Source organism: Siniperca chuatsi, linkage group LG5 (genome assembly GCF_020085105.1).
Source record: "Siniperca chuatsi isolate FFG_IHB_CAS linkage group LG5, ASM2008510v1, whole genome shotgun sequence".
Taxonomy (NCBI): domain Eukaryota; kingdom Metazoa; phylum Chordata; class Actinopteri; order Centrarchiformes; family Sinipercidae; genus Siniperca; species Siniperca chuatsi.
The window spans coordinates 31,236,343-31,252,774 of record NC_058046.1 but is presented as its reverse complement, the minus strand read 5'-3'; the positions used below and the strand labels follow the sequence as shown (position 1 = coordinate 31,252,774).

At 38.7% G+C, this 16,432-nt stretch overlaps 1 protein-coding gene across 3 annotated transcripts in view; it reads right to left on the bottom strand.

The window, feature by feature from the left end:
• Nucleotides 1-14,672: 14,672 nt before the first annotated feature.
• The window catches only part of stxbp1b (syntaxin binding protein 1b), a 50,741-nt gene continuing 48,981 nt past the window's right edge, over nucleotides 14,673-16,432 (bottom strand). For all 3 annotated transcript variants that reach the window (XM_044195635.1, XM_044195636.1, XM_044195637.1), the window contains one exon: nucleotides 14,673-15,623. Coding sequence is in view for 1 of the 3 variants with exons in the window: in XM_044195636.1 (XP_044051571.1) it covers nucleotides 15,547-15,623 (77 nt within the window). In the remaining 2 variants the exon portion in view is untranslated. The remainder of the gene's footprint in view (nucleotides 15,624-16,432) is intronic.

Below are 16,432 nucleotides of genomic sequence, written 5' to 3'. Positions count from 1 at the left end.
GCCTGAAGGGAGGGGGTGGGATTTTCGGACACTTTTAAAATCTAGCTGTCTCTTGCTAGTTTCTCCAATGTTACTCTACCTAGCTTTAAAAACAAAACTTGCTATAGTCAAAACCAGTGTGTCTCATATGTTCTGAGATCGTGGCGATTATTAAAAGTGGCAATGTGAAGCGCCACTACAAGACAAAGCAAAGAGCATCTTTTGAGCAGGTTAACAAGGGGGACGTATTTTGGTAATTTTGCTAACAAGGGGGATGGCATCCCCCCTCGCCCCCCCTCAAATCGCCTACTACTTGTAGGGATAGTATACTTTCTAGTGAACTAACTTATTTCCCATTCAGTGAGATTTACACCATTTTACCGGTGCTTACAGTGATCGGTTTAAGCCTTCTCGATAAACCAACTTTTGTCAACTAGCCAGCCAAAAGTTGGCTTATCAAGAAGGCTCAGCTACTTCACTGTGGTGAATCATGCTAACTAGCTAGCTCGATAGCTAACAGTCATAATCTTTAAAATGATAGATAAATATGCCCTTTGTTTTCTTAGACGGCGTACGTTGGCTGGGAAAAGGTGAGAGAGGAAGGAAGATAGCGTAGATGATAATGTTTGTTATGTTTGGCTACTCACTAAAATGTATCTTCGCCAATTCCAGCCCATTGTGACAGGTAAGTCCCCATAAAGGGACTTATTCCTTCAGTTTATCAGAAACATTCAAAATCACCAAAATTGAACATACATGGTTTTAAGTGCACAAGAAGGGTATGAAAATAATCTGAAAAGTAACTAGTGACTAAAGCTGTCAGACAAATGTCATGGAGTAAAAAGTATAATATTTGCCTCTGTGATGTAGTGGAGTAGAAGTATAAAGTTGCATTAAATATAAATACTCAAGTAAGGTACAAGTACCTTGCATTTGTTCTTAAGTACAGTACTTCAGTAAATGTACTTAGTTACATTCCACCACTGATCATAATATTATTAAAATGATTAGGCTCAGGGTTCCCTTGATAGAGATCTGTGAAAAGGCTGTATAATAGGTTACATCTGTAGCTATACTGTGATAGAATGTATGCCTGCTTATGTATTAGCCTAGTACAAGGAAAAATAGTTTTCATTTCCAGCAAGAGGTCATCCTTAAGTTGTCCTATGTTTATTTTCAGGTATGATATACAGTATATGGTATGGATTACTGTTATTACTATTACTACTACAGAGAGGTCAGCTGTAGTTAAACTATCCAAACAAACAAGCACACCATTGATTTAATTGGCCTATCACATAAACAGGTCTACTCCTCTATGAGCATTAATATAAAACAAAAAGGTGATCTATTAACTATGTAAACACACGGGTACCTGTCACAGAGAGCTTTGGTCAAAGAGAGCCGAATGTTTTTTTTAACAGTGCTGCGGTGTGCAGGCAGGACTTGAACATTGTATTGATAAATTACAGCACCCTCGTTTGAAATTTTACTTCAAACAAGTTTGGCATCAACCGGCACAGAAAACCAGCATACTAATCACTTTTTGAAATCAAACCTCATCAAACTCTCATTCCCCACAGATTTATGATATACATTTGCAGCTCCTCAATGTTGACCAAAATTTTCTTTTCTGAGCATATATATGTTTAGCCCATCGCAATCATTTAGATATGTCCATTTTGTAACATCTCTTCAGTATTTTAGCATAATTGCCATATGTACTTCAATAGCTATAACACAAATATTTATGGTATGATAGTTTGTATATAATGTAGATTGCTTACAGTCCCTTCATAAAATGACTATATAACTATATTTAATATTTTCCAAGATTATAATAGGCTACTTCACATCACTCATATTTTATTTTATGTCTTCCCCCCATAACTTGAAGTGCAGGAAGTGCCATGCTTTATATGAAACCATATCTAAACACCTGCACAGTGGAGATCAATGAAGGTCCTATATGAATTAGCATATCCATATCCTGTGGGATGATCATGAGGACCGGGACGCATTAATGAATAAGTGAGCTGCTAATGCACTGTACAGGAAACACTGATCAGATTGGAGAATCCTGTTAAAATGAATAAGGTGCATACACACTGTGAGGAACATAAGCAGAAAATCAGGCCCTCTTTCAGGTTTGTAGAGAAGACAGTATGACCAAATCAGAAAGCCATACTATTCACTGACTGTGGGAAGTGGCAATTTGTCTTAACAGCTCTAGCAAAAAAATAAATAGTTTGAACATAACGTAAACTGGCAACTGAGTGTTTCCATTTCCATTATTTTGTCCACCTAATGTGTGTCTGGGGACATTCCGACTCAGATTGTGCCTATGTATTATGAGATAATTTCTAAAGTGATGTAATGACTATTATCACTAACTATTATCTATATATTCACTATTGCTCTGCACTGTAACAACATCTGTCTCAACAAGTTATTAGGTTTCATATTAAGGGTTGAGAACTTACTTTCCTTTAAAGGTTCTGTCAGTGGGATGAAATAAATCAGTCTGTTATTTGTTGTTTTGTTTCTAGAGCTTAAAAGGAGTAACTACATTTTGAAATAAGATTGATCATTGCACTCAAATCAAGAAAATTACACTTGATTGTGGAAAATTCCTGATACAGGTTGACTTGTTTTAGAAATTGGTGAAATAATCTCATCTCATTAGGGAAACCTCTCATTTGTTTCAAGAAAGAACAAACTGACTTGTTGAGGTAGAAATGTTTTTAGTGCAGTCCTAATAAAGGGACTTTAAGTTGCAGCTTTGTTTTAGAGCTGAAGCTACATTATTTGCACTCACAATGAATGCATAGACAAAAAATCTTGAAAACTGAAGTGAAAAGATTTGTAGATGTAGAACAAATCTTATTGGGGCAGTTGATGTATGTACTGTGTCTGCAGTGTTGCAGTGGTATATAGGAAAAGATCAATTACAGTTAAATGGGCACTGCACCGATTTTACACATGCAATTCAGTCTAGTCATTAGAAGCAGCCTGTAAAAAAACGTTGTTTGATATTGTCTTCTGTGGCTCTGGAGGAGCTTAAGTAACTCTGGTGGTGTCATAGTCATCAGGGTTATCTCGGCTTGGGTTTGGAGACTTTATTTATGACCACAAAAAAAGTGTGAAAAATTTGAGAGGTAAAGTTTACCAGGCAGGGTAAATGACCACTTCTAACAAAAAGATGCTATATGTTGCATATATAGCATCGTCATATATGTGGCTCTCATTTGGTCTGTTGCTTCAAAAGCATTCTGTTCTCTTGTTCTATAGGGTTGAGACATATTTTAGTGTCAGTTCTTTTCATAACTGTATCCCTGATCCAAAGTTATACAGTAGAGCCAAGTATTCCAAATAGAGAAAACAGTAGTACATGTTTTAAAAAAATATTTTAGGCTGATTCTATTTATGATTGTATTATATTTTTGTAATCTAATGACATAATTCCACTACAGTGAGATAATAGTGACTACTAGAGAAATGTTTAGTGATAAGATGTATGAGTAACACAACACTTAAGTATCTGGATTCAAGGATGAAGTGTGCAAATACTGTGCTATTTAAATGAGACTATGTTTTTGTGAATGCAAGCTGTTCAACAATTATATATCTTGTACAGAAAAGGCTGCACATAGATTTATGGAGATGTATATACAGTAAATGGTGAGAGGTTAGAGAATTATTTTGTTAAAACACAGTTATGTAACCTCTTTGTGGCTGATGAAACTGCTGACATCTCTTGTGTTTCACTTCCCATATCCTATCAAAGCTGTCTCACTACAAAATATCCTTCAGAACATGTCACTTATTGTATTGTTCTTGCAATCTTCTTCAAATGTCAAAAAGAGTGATACTTACAAATATTCCCCAAACCGATTTCCTGAAGACACAATAAAACATTCTGATAAAACGGAAGCATTCACATTATCTTGCATATTTGGCGTAAAGAAATTAGCTGACAAGGAGTTGAAGGAGTTTTTGGAATTCTTTTACCTTGTTAAAATGCTTTTTCAGGTGTGTAGATTCATATGACTTATGCAGCAACAAGAGAAAAGCCTGGACCCCAAGTTTGTTAAGGTAGAAAATATAAAAAGCTTGGATTTTTTTGAGACATGGTGCAAAATAGTGTTCAAAAATTCTAACTTATGGTGTCATTCTTTTTAAGCTGTTGGTGGCCTGATGGGTTGATTCTTTAACATTTAAAAAAAATAATCTGGTCCCATTCCATGAGAAGACCCAAACCAACAATGAATGTATCCTGCTAGCAAATATTGTGTATGTATCCTAAGCCTGCTACATCTTATTCCTCTGTGCCATAGAGCTCCATTGTTGTCCAAAACCTATTAAAAATAAGCCACTCTGTTGTACTTGGTGACATGTTTCTTCATTACCATGAACACACACATTGTAGTTTATTTTGACTCCCACATACACGTCCTGCTGCCCCATATACTCACTAGTCCACCTAATGTGAATTAATACACAGTCGAAAATATTCCCCGACAAATGCAATTTCCTCCTCTTTGATTAACGTTTGCTAAAAACTACAATGACCAGCTGTTTTAGGAAATTACTGAGCCTTTAAAAAAAATTTTGTGAGGTGTTTTGAAAGATTTCCTACTTCAGTAAGAACCAATGGACTTTGGCCTGAGAGCCACATACAGGGTAGGGAAGTCAGAAAGTACTGAGAGACAGACTGAAACATTGTTGGTTTTGGTCTTTTCATGGTATTTTTGTTGACAGTGAGAATAACACCAACCTTATCCTTTAACAACACAAAAATAAAAATATACATAAAGTATTTAAACCATTCGAGAATAAATATGCATGAGAAGAAAAACTAATAAGCCTAAAGGTCAGTCTGGATTTTGAAAAATAGAAAATGATGCTATATATACAGTTCAAGTAAAATAGAATTAAATACAATTTTAAAGGTATTGCTTGTGATTTACCAGCATGGTTTGGTACAGGTTGCCTTACTAAGGTTTGGTGCAGATTCCCATCACTGTACAGTACCTGTAAACCACATACAAATTCAGCAAGCCAGGTTGTGAACTATGTGACATTCCATAACCTCTGTCTTATTCTATTCACAATACCATAATGCAAATAACAGTACTTAGTTCACAGAGATGTTGTGTATTTTACAGGTGTGAAAAGCTGAAAAGTGCTGTTTCTGGGTGAAACAAGTTCACAAAGAGAAGCTGCAGCACAGTGGAAAATATCAAGATCAGTCTAATGTTGAATTGTGAAGCTCTTGGCACATTAATTAAATTAACTGACACATTAAACAGAACACTGTCTGCTAGATCCCTCTGCCCAAGATATTACTCTATACCCAGGTCCTATTCCCAGATTCTTTTCATTTTGTGGTCCACAAAATTTAACATATCCCTGAAAAAGACACCATGGCATTTGGATCACTACTTGTTTTTGGAGATTACACCAATCTGCATATTTACACCATTTGAAGAAAACTGATCAAATATAGTTAGGGTTAGGGTTACCCTAAGGTATATGTCTCTGTGAACAGAGGTCACCAAAAAAAAATTTTTTTACACTTTCTTATTTTTTGCTTGCTACATCAGTGAAAGGCAGGAGTGAAATTTAAGTAAGTTAAACACCTATCTCCTAACTGAAAGATATCTGAATTCATATTGGCTGATGATGCTTTTCTATGTTTTACGTAACTGTGAATTGAATATCTTTGGGTTTTGGACTGTTGATCAGATAAAACAAGCAATCTGAAGAAATTCTGATGGGCATTTATCACTATTTTCTGACATTTTCTAGACTAAACAATTAATTGATTTTTAGAAAAAAATAATCAATATTAATTTATAATGAAAATAACGGAGTTGCATCCCTAGACTGATGCTTGTTTTAACAGTGTCGCTACAGATACCTGCTGTAGCTAATATGCTAGACAGGTGAGTAAAGTAGTTACAATAAATTAAGCTAGTACAGTAGCAAAGCTATGTGTAATCGTTGAGAATATATTATATTTGGGCAATTATAATGAAGCAATCTGGTCCACAGGCAGTAGTGGAGGAAAAATTCAGGTCCTTGGTACTAATACTGCACATCCATGCTGTCAAGCATGCCATGAGAACTAGATAAAATAAAATACAGTGGATACATTTTTTGGAGCATCACAACCCCTGCGAAATGATTCATTTCACTATCAGAATTTGATCCATTTGGTCCGATAACATTTGGAAAGTCTAGAAGAGTTCCATGATTAAATCATTTTATCTCCATTCAAGTTAATGGAGGAACCTGGCAGGGTGTCTGCCTCTCGTGGTAATGAATAGAGCACAACTAATAATAATGACCTGACCCCAATGTAACACGAGAATATTTGTTTTATTAAAATGTAAATTATTCTTATATTTAACTCAAAATTATTAAATGAACTTAAACTGTATAACTGACTTTGATGGTAGCTATACTCCCACCAAATCACCGGTGATTTCTCTAATGAACTTAAGTGTAGGATTCAAATAAGAATATTTTACAAGACCTGGTGCAAGGAAGAGAGACAGCAAGGCTGTATTACTGCACTTCAAGAAGGGTAACCGTCTTTTGGATAGGCCTCTCTAGGTAGACTGGTTGGTGAGTCACTTGCCCTGAGTAGTAATAGCTAGAGCATTCAGTTTGCAGCGGAAAGCTAAGGCTTTTGTCTTTTGCATCATCATGAGCGTACAACGTGATGACGCAAAAGACAGAAGCCTTAGCTTTCAATATGTTACGTTACATGTGATGCAAAACATGGTGACAATGCGCCAAACTGGCCGCTGGAGATTGTTGTTTGCATGATTCTGTTGAAATAGATTTAAAAAAAAGCAAAGACAAATTTGTACCACTTTTTTGACTTTGCTGCTACAAACAGCTGAATCCTGCATTAACAGCTGCCCATGATGCTCTGGAATTTCCAGGAGCTCCTCTCTGCTGAGCTGTGTGGAGTGTCCCTGTAAGGATCCCTCCAAGAAGGCCACAGAGGGGCACAAAAAGTGCAAGGTGCGTGGGAGAAACACACCAATCATGTGCAAGGCTTGCAGAGTGCCCCTGTGTGTCATCATTGACAGGAACTGCCATGATGACTACCACAAGTAGTGCAAGATGCAACACTTGCACTTTGCTCATAAAAAAGAGTATATGTCAAAAACTTAAAAATGTACTTAGTTCAGATAGTGATAGTTGTATTAAGAAATATTTTGATCATGTTTCTACATTCAGAATTGTTTAGGAAACATATGTTTTGTGTGTTTATTTAGTCAAATTTGATGAAAAAACATCAGATTACTCCAAGAAATGACATCGCATTCAGAAAAAAGGGTTCTACGCTGGGAAGCGTGTCACGCCAGAAAAAGTCTGGACCATTAAACCAGTTGGAAGCAATGAGCTCTTTCACATTGAGGCCCCGTGACGCGTGATCAGCGGGATTTTCTTCAAAGGTCATGTGTCTCCATTGACATGGATTAGTACTTTCGTTGACTTGCTGAAAGCGGTTTGCCACAAATACGTGAAATCTTCTGGCATCGTTGTTGACATATCCAAGAATGACCTTTAAGTCAGTCCAGAAGAATTCCTGGGTATCTATTTCCAACTACTTTCTGAGCAGGTCACTTGTACGGACAGCAACAACAACTGCTGACAGCTCAAGCCTTGGTACTGTGGTGACTTTTGTGGAGGCCAATCTGGCCTTGCCCATGACTAAAGAACAGTGGATTTGGCCGTAGGTTGTACAGCCAGGCGATGAGGCTGCTCCGAACAAGTGCACTTTCATTCAGTACACTGATGTTTGGGATTGAAAGTCCCCATTGTCCCACCAGATAAATCTTGGTTTTCTGCTCTTACGTGAAATTGATGGAACATTCATTCAACATCGCACATTACTGCTACTGGACCCTTGCAAAACTGACAGAGAACAGCTACCAAAGTATTCGTCAATTCTGGTCAATTTACTGAACTGCTGGCCGAAACTAGGACTAAATTCGATAGGTTGCTGATACTTGGAAACTTTTATATCCATGTCTGCTGCCCTGATGCCTTGTGTTTTTAAACCTTATCGCATGCTCTGAATGGACCCACTCACTCTAAAGGTCATACTTTTGATCTAGTTTCATCCCATGGTATAATGTATATATGCCCATATATCTGACCACCAATGCCTTATGTTTAGCATGTTGTTGCCTTGTGTTAGCTGTAGCACACTCCTCACCCTAGAATTTTTTACTCATCCTCTACTGCCAAATTCAATACTGCCTTCAATATTCCCATGAGTTTCTCTGGATCAAATCCTATCTATCAGATCAATCTCAGTTTGTACATGTTAACGGTGAGTCCTCCGTGCACGCCAAAGTTAGTCACGGAGTTCCACACGGTTCTGTGCTTGGACCGATTCTATTCACCTTTATATATGCGTCCTCTAGGCCAGACATGGGCAAACTACGGCCTGTTAAACGTGACCAAATTATATTAAAATAGGTACGGGTAAACCTTGTTCAATTTACCTTCCCCTGTAATGCCCACATTTCCCCAAAAGATGGCGCACTTCAGCTACATTGACCTTGTTCGCATGTATTACTCTCTTCTTCTCTTATGAGCCCTTCGGCCCTAAGGTTACACTAGTATTAGTGTGCAGGACTATATACTACAAAATGAAAATGATGAATTGACTTATTCTAATAAAAACAAGATTTTATCAATACAAGACCAAATAACTTGTTATGAAGAACATTTTGTGCACTGGCATACTGTGATAAATACCAAGTGTAACCTCAGTATCTTAACTGCAGTCCCACTTATATAAAACTGCACTCCCACTTATATAAAGCTCACTTGTTAGAGACATACAGTATACGGCAATGCACAAGAGAAAACACATCTTTGTGGTGGGGCATGCAGCGAAAACGAATAAGATGTTCTGGTTATATAAGCTTGTGTTGTATTCCACACTGTATACCTCAGCAGAGGTGTTCAGCTGTTCTGAGCTTTGTCTCTAGAAAATACTTGTTTCCATAGCATTGAAATAACTCACAATATCTTATACTGTCTCTCTGCCTGCGGCCTTCAGCAGACTACAACGTTGCATAAAAGGAGCTTGTACCAGATTGATGGAAGAGCATTATTGCCACAAGATTTAGGAAAGGGAAAAAAACGCCTCAGATGTTTTGGCTTAATCCCGAGGCAGACTAGTGCTCACTGGCAGGTAGAATACAGGTCAATGAGGATTTCTATTGCTGAACACTGACCTCCCACTGCCATGGTTCACTGGTTAGACATCCAGCTCATTGCTTTTTTGTTCTCACATTTTCCTTCACCAGAAAAATCATGTTGATCAAAATATCAGTGCAGCTTTAGAGGGAAATTACTCTAAAATTTGTATTTCATCACAGCTGAGTCACACGCTTCAAAGCTCTCATAATGAAAGAGCCTCATCTGTCCCACACTTTGAACAGCTTTCATCAATGTTTGGCAAAGGCTCCCTCCAGTGGCTTCATAAGAAATGACAGCTGTACGTTTGTAAAGTATTATTTAACCAGGTTAATCCCATTAAAACTTTGAGTAGTCGGAAGACTAGAAAAGCACTATACAAGTACAGTCCATTTACCTTATGAAACTCAAGGGGGGTCTGACCATAACATATCACAGCAAACAAATGTGTTGAATAGAAACATATGACTATATCAATATTCATAAGCAGATTTATAATACTATATACCATTTCAACTACTTTATACTTCTACTTCACTACATTTCATAGCGCAATATTGTACTGCACTTAATGACAGCTATAGTTACTGCTTACTATCAGAGTTGCATTACCCATCAGGGAGCCTGAATTTTAGCTGCGGCCCCCTTATTGACCTATTATTCCTTCCACTGCATTGTGTATGTTTCCTGTTGCCCTTAAGTCTGTTTATAATTATTAATATAATGATAAGAAGAAGCAGAAGAAACAGTATTTTTTACGTCGCATTTCAAAACACAGTTACAAAGTATAAAAACACAAAAAGATTTAAAGTAAATAAAACATAATTAAATAATAAATAATTCTCTGAAAAGAAATTTTTTAAAAGTGGGTTTTAAAAAGTGATTTAAAAGAAGAAACAGAATTCGCAGCCCTGATCTGCTCAGGCAAGTCTGGGAGTCATAACTGCAAAGGCCCTATGGCCTTTGTGTCTAAGGGCATTTTCACACCTATAGTTTGTTTGCTCTTGGCCGAATCAGCTGATGAGTTTGTAAACTTAGAGTGTTTTCCCCTTGGTTTAGTTTCTTTTCCCCCAGAGAAAAATCCAAGTGAAACAAAATGCATCACTACAAACCACATGAGAACGTTCACTCTGCTTATTGGTCAGATGTGTCTGGGGTGGGAGCAAGAAAGAAAATTACAAGAAGAAGATCCTGTGTTCTGGACTAGTGCATATTTCTGTGAGAGAAACATTGCTATGCAAGTTAACATGGAGCAACGATACAGTTGGCATTTTCTCATAACCGTGGTAATTATCTGGGCAATATACCAGGCAAAACTATACCAACAAAATGCCAAATGCACTTCACACTTTGCAAAGAAGATGTGCTGCCTTCAGACGACTGAGCAGAACAAGGGAGCTAATATTCAGCATGTACAACAACATGCTAATCTGTCAACATGTTAAACCAAAGATGTGTTTGATAAGCATGATATGTTAATGGTAGTTTATGGTAGTTGAGTCGGATCGAGGTTGGATCATGTTCCCACCACAAATGAACCGCTCCAGAGTTAGTCTGGGACCGGACCGAGACCACCTCCTCACGGCATTCTCGGTGCGGTTGTTTTGGTCCGCATAGTAAATGGCCTGTACTTGTATAGCGCCTTTCAAGTCTTCCAACTACTCAAAGAACTTTACACTACATGTCACATTCACCCCATTCACACACATTCATACACTGATGGGAGAGGCTACCATTCAAGGTGCCAACTGCTCATCAGAAAGAAACTAATCATTCACACACACAGATGACACAGCCTTCGGGAGCAATTTGGGGTTCAGTATCTTCCCAAGGACACTTCGACATGCGGGCTGGGGGATGCTGGGGGATTCCGCGGAACGAACCGCCAATCTTCAGATTAGTGGGCGACCTGCTCTACCTCTATGGCACAGCCGCCCCATTTAACCGGAATAAAAAGTGCAGGTGTGAAAAAACCATTAGCTTAGCTGAGACCTTGTAACAATCTGACTACACATACATTTATTTAGGAATATATACCAAGTAAGCTTATATGTATTGAAATAGTAAAGGTTATAAAATTTGATTATGACACAGGACCCCTCTACAAAACAGGGCCACGTGATATAAAAAAATGCAGGACCTACCTTGAGGCCCTCATCAGTTCAGTTTATATTGTGCTTTAGCAGTGAATTTTCAAATATTTGCATTAATCTCATTCTCATCTCACTGCCCAAAGTTTGTGACCATATGTTAGGGTTGGAATGTAGCTCAGCTCCGTCTTCACCACATCAGTCTGGTAGAACACCCTTAGGGACAGTGTGAGGAGCCTAGACACCTGGAAAGAGCTTGGTGGAGAACTGCTGCTCCTTTGCATTGAAAGAAACCATTTTAGATGGTTTGGGCATGTGATTAGGATACCTCCCTCTGAAGGCTATCTGGGCATGTCCAACCATAGGGTAGACTCAGAACATGCTGGAGGGATTATATCCCATCTGGCCATGAAACATCTCAGCATCAGTCTTGAACCTGGATAGGCAGCAGAAAATGGATGGATGGGCATATAATTGCTGTGCAGTGAAACTGGGGCCCTGGGGGCATATGCATAATATGCCGTTTGGTTATCCAGACTGGGTTACAGTTTTTTCTGAATGCTTAAACCCTAACCCTGATTCTTATAGCACAACTTCTAAAACTATTAATACTTATAGCAAAACCACTCACTGAGTTTGCAAAACTAAAAGCACAAACACTGCTTTGCACTCAGTTTGCAATTTTGTAACACACACTTTGCAAAACTGTAGGTACAATCCACTGCACAGCACTCTTTTTGCGGACCTGTAAACACAACTCACTGCTTTACACTCAGTTTCCAAATGATTAACACACTCCTAGCAAAACTATACACATGTATGGCTATTATTTACACTATTTTGACAACTGGCTGGCACACTGTCACATGTGAAAACTGTTTTAGATAATTAGTTCACTTTGCAATCAGCCGAAGCAATATAAATAAGCCACAGGAAAGCTATCCATGTGGAGTACCATGGAGGGAGCAGGAAGAGTGAGAAGAGTGAGAGTTAGAGGAGGCCGAGGAAGAGGACGTGGAGGTGAAGAAGTAGGAGGAAGAGGAGGAGGAAGAGGACGCAGAGATGAAGAAGTAGGAGGAAGAGGAGGAGGAAGAGGACACAGAGGTGAAGAAGTAGGAGGAAGAGGAGGAGGAAGAGGACGTGGAGGTGAAGAAGTAGGAGGAAGAGGAGGAGGAAGAGGACGTGGAGGTGAAGAAGTAGGAGGAAGAGGAGGAGGAAGAGGACGTGGAGGTAAAGAAGCGAGAGGGAGAGGACGACAAGGACAAGGAGGTGAAGTTAGAGGAAGAGGACAAGGAAGAGCAAGAGGAGGACGAGGAGAGGGAAGAGGAAGGGTAAGAAGAGTAAGAAATAGAATTACTGATGACATCAGAGCTACAATAGTGGACCATGTAATCCACCATGGAATGGCCCTGAGGGAAGCTGGCCAGCGGGTTCAGCCTAACTTGAGCCGCTACACTGTAGCAAGCATCATAAGGACATTTCGAAATGAAAATCGGTTAGTACAGTCACTTTGCACTAAGCTTTGTAGCACTGCCATACTCTAATGCAAAACACAACAATACCATACATGTAAAAATACTGAAATTGTTACTTTACAGAATTGCAAGACGTCCAGATGCTGGGGGCAGAGGAAGAATGTTCACTGCAGAACAAGAGACCCATATAGTCAATATGGTGATTGCAAATAATTCCATAAGGCTACGAGAAGTTCAGCAGCGCATAACTGAGGATGACACCACCTTCCACAGTGAACGTGTAAAACAACTGCGATATGACTATGTAAGCTACAGTATCATTGGTACTGAATCTGGAAGTGCAGACGAGTACTGTGCATGAGCCTGCTGTGCTGCATTTGTTTTGTCTTGTCCAGAGAGTGATGGAGCTAGAGGCAGATGCCATGGGTCATGAGCAGCTTTTTGTGGATGAGGCAGGTTTTAACCTCAGTAAAACAAGGAGACGTGGCAGGAACATTATTGGACACCGTGCCATAATCAATGTCCCAGGACAACATGGTGGTAACATAACTTTGTGTGCAGCTATTAGTCAAAATGGTGTTGTTCACCATCATGCAACCCTAGGCCCATATAACACTGCACACATTATTGCATTCCTGGACACCTTACATGACATGCTCACTAATGTTCAGAGACCAGAGCAGACCAGATATGTCATCATATGGGACAATGTTAGTTTCCATAGGGCTGCTTTGGGCCGCAACTGGTTTACAGATCACCCGCTCTTCACTGTACTCAACCTCCCCCCATACTCTCCATTCTTGAATCCAATTGAAGAGTTCTTCTCTGCCTGGCGCTGGAAGGTCTATGACCGTCATCCCCATCAACGCATAGCCCTTTTACAGGCAATGGAGGAGGCATGTGGGGATACTGACCAGGCATCATGTCAGACCTGGATACGGCATTCCAGAAGATATTTTCCCCGGTGCCTTGGACTAGAGGACATTGCATGTGATGTAGACGAAATTTTGTGGCTGGACCCAGAGAGACGACACGATGTAAACTGATTTTTTTTTTTCTCAGTGAAATTACTATTTTGTGTTTTGTCTTGGAAAAACACTTGTTGTTTTGTTTTGATATGTGTGAATAAACACCAATACTTGACGTTTGGATCTCTGTATGTTTACAGAACTATGACAAAAGTATGACCTCAAACTGACTTAGCTTGTGCACAGAGAAAGCAAAAGCCAGATGTGTTTTATATTCACACCATCAGTGTGTAGTTGGCACATTGTGTGCTTATTAATGTGATGGCTTGTGTTAACTGTTTGATACGAAAATACCATTTTTACGAAGGTTTGAAGAGTTAAGCAAGGTTTATTAGCTTTTGCAAAAGAGCTAAAATGTTTTGCTGATTTGGTGAAGGGTTTTCTTATTTATGTGTAGAGTTTTGCAAAAATAGCCAATAGTAACAAAAAATGTGCTCAAGCCATTAGAAAAAACTGTAATTGAGGATAGAGGGTGTCGTATGCGGAACAGATTGGAAATTGGTCATCCACCAATCGGAAGATTGGCAGTTCGAGCCCAGCTTCCCCCAGCTTATATGTTGAAGGGCAAATTGCCCCTGAGGGCTGTACTTGTGTGTGAATGGTTAATTAGTTTCTTTGAACTGATGAGCAGCTAGCACCTGCCACCTGTGAAGGGGGTAAATGTGATATGTCGTGTGAAGCACCTTGAGTAGTCAGAAAGACTAGAAATATACAAGTACAGTCCATTTACATTTAAAGCCCTTTAAAAGGTACTATCTGCAGTATACTGTATGCTCAAACCTTGTACTTCAGAGTGCTTATAATGGTTCCATATTCATTTTGACCTCACAGGGGAGAGAGCAGAGTTAAACAAAAACTAAATGAAAAGTTTAATGGAAGCCACTTTATTAGCTTAACACACATTCTGCTGCAATTATTGTTCATGGATGTGGACATAAAAGCATAGACTTCTCAAAATACTGACATCTCTCTTCATACACAGTGGATTACTAGTTACAGAGAATCACTAAACAAAATAATCAAAAAATACACTGCTGAGTATTGAGACAATGCACAAGAGACAATCCAACTATACTGTATATTTTTCTTTCAAAATGCTTGATCTACGGGTAAATATACCATCAGGGTGGCTTAATGTTGGCATTTCCAAAGTCAGACACATCACTGTAAATCTGATGATTTGTACACTATGGCATGGTTACTACTAAATGGAAAGCACTACATAAAAACTAGTATGCTCCAACAAAATAAAATAAGAAGAAGGTTGTGTATTGGTAGGGGAGATCATACAATAGAAGTGATTACACAGATAATGGGTCAAATCCATGAGTCTTCAATAAAATTACAACTGTAAAGAAGTGGAATAATTGTCCCAGTACACTCTAACCAGTTTTCATTTATAGCCCAAAATCCCTGAATCTCATCCAGTTATCTATACTAATTTTATTTTCTAAAGAAATTAACATCCCACAATATACAGTAGACATTCATTCAACACAAATCCAGTCTCTTCCAATAAACTTTGAACAACATCAACTCATAAAATTTAACACATGATGATATGATTTAAAACACAGTTTGGTTTATGAGTTAACAGCAAGTGAATCATAAACACTTGACAACATCAAGTATTATATTTAATGTGTCATGCCAGGGAGAGGAGGGGGAGGGAAGGAGAAGTCATAGTTTGGTGTTACTGCTGTATGAGAGCTGAGGAGAGAGCACTACAGGAGCTTCTTAACTGGTCTGCTCTTCTTTCTCCAAGTCTTTGAGGGCTTTTAGAAGGCGAGATGGGATGAAGATGTCAGTTGATCCTGAAAGACACAAGGCAATGTATGTTGTTGGTCCATACATTTTGTGACATCATGTACGTAATTCCAAGCATAGCTCCACCCAGCTAAACAGCAAAGGTATTATCCAAACTGTCTGTTTTAAACATCCATTTCACTTTACCATGGATGTATTAAAAGGAGCAGTGTGTAGGATTTAGCGGCCTCTAGTGGTGAAATTGCAGTTTGCAAACATTTGAATACTGCTCGCCTCACCCTCCCCTTCCAAGTGTGTAAGAGAAACTATGGTGGCCATGAAACTCGCAAAAGGCCATATCTAGAGCCAGTGTTTGGTTTCTCCATTCTGAGCTACTGTAGAAACATGACAGTGCAACATGGCGGCCTGGGGACCCACTCCCGATATAAACTGTCGATATAAATGGCTTATTCTAAGGTAATGAAAACACAATTCTTATTTTCAGGTGATTATACACTAATGAAAACATACTTGTGAATTTTATATTCCATTTCTGCCAATAGATGTTCCTAAATGTTACACACTGGACCTTATGTTGCAAGATGGCATCCCATTTACTCCAATTAAAAATGCTCACACATCATATAGCTCATCTGATACTGTATGTCATTTTTGAAATTTAGAAATCTATAGGCCATGGTAAAGTTTTTCATTACAACAGATGAAGCCAATGTGTAAAGCAAATGTGTCCATTACTTTATGAATTTTAGCTTCAGGCTATGGTTCTTGTGCATTGTTGTGGTGGTTCTGTTTTTCTTGGAAGACAAAGCTCTACTATCACTCAGCATAGCACAGGTTAAATTAAGGCTAGGGTAGC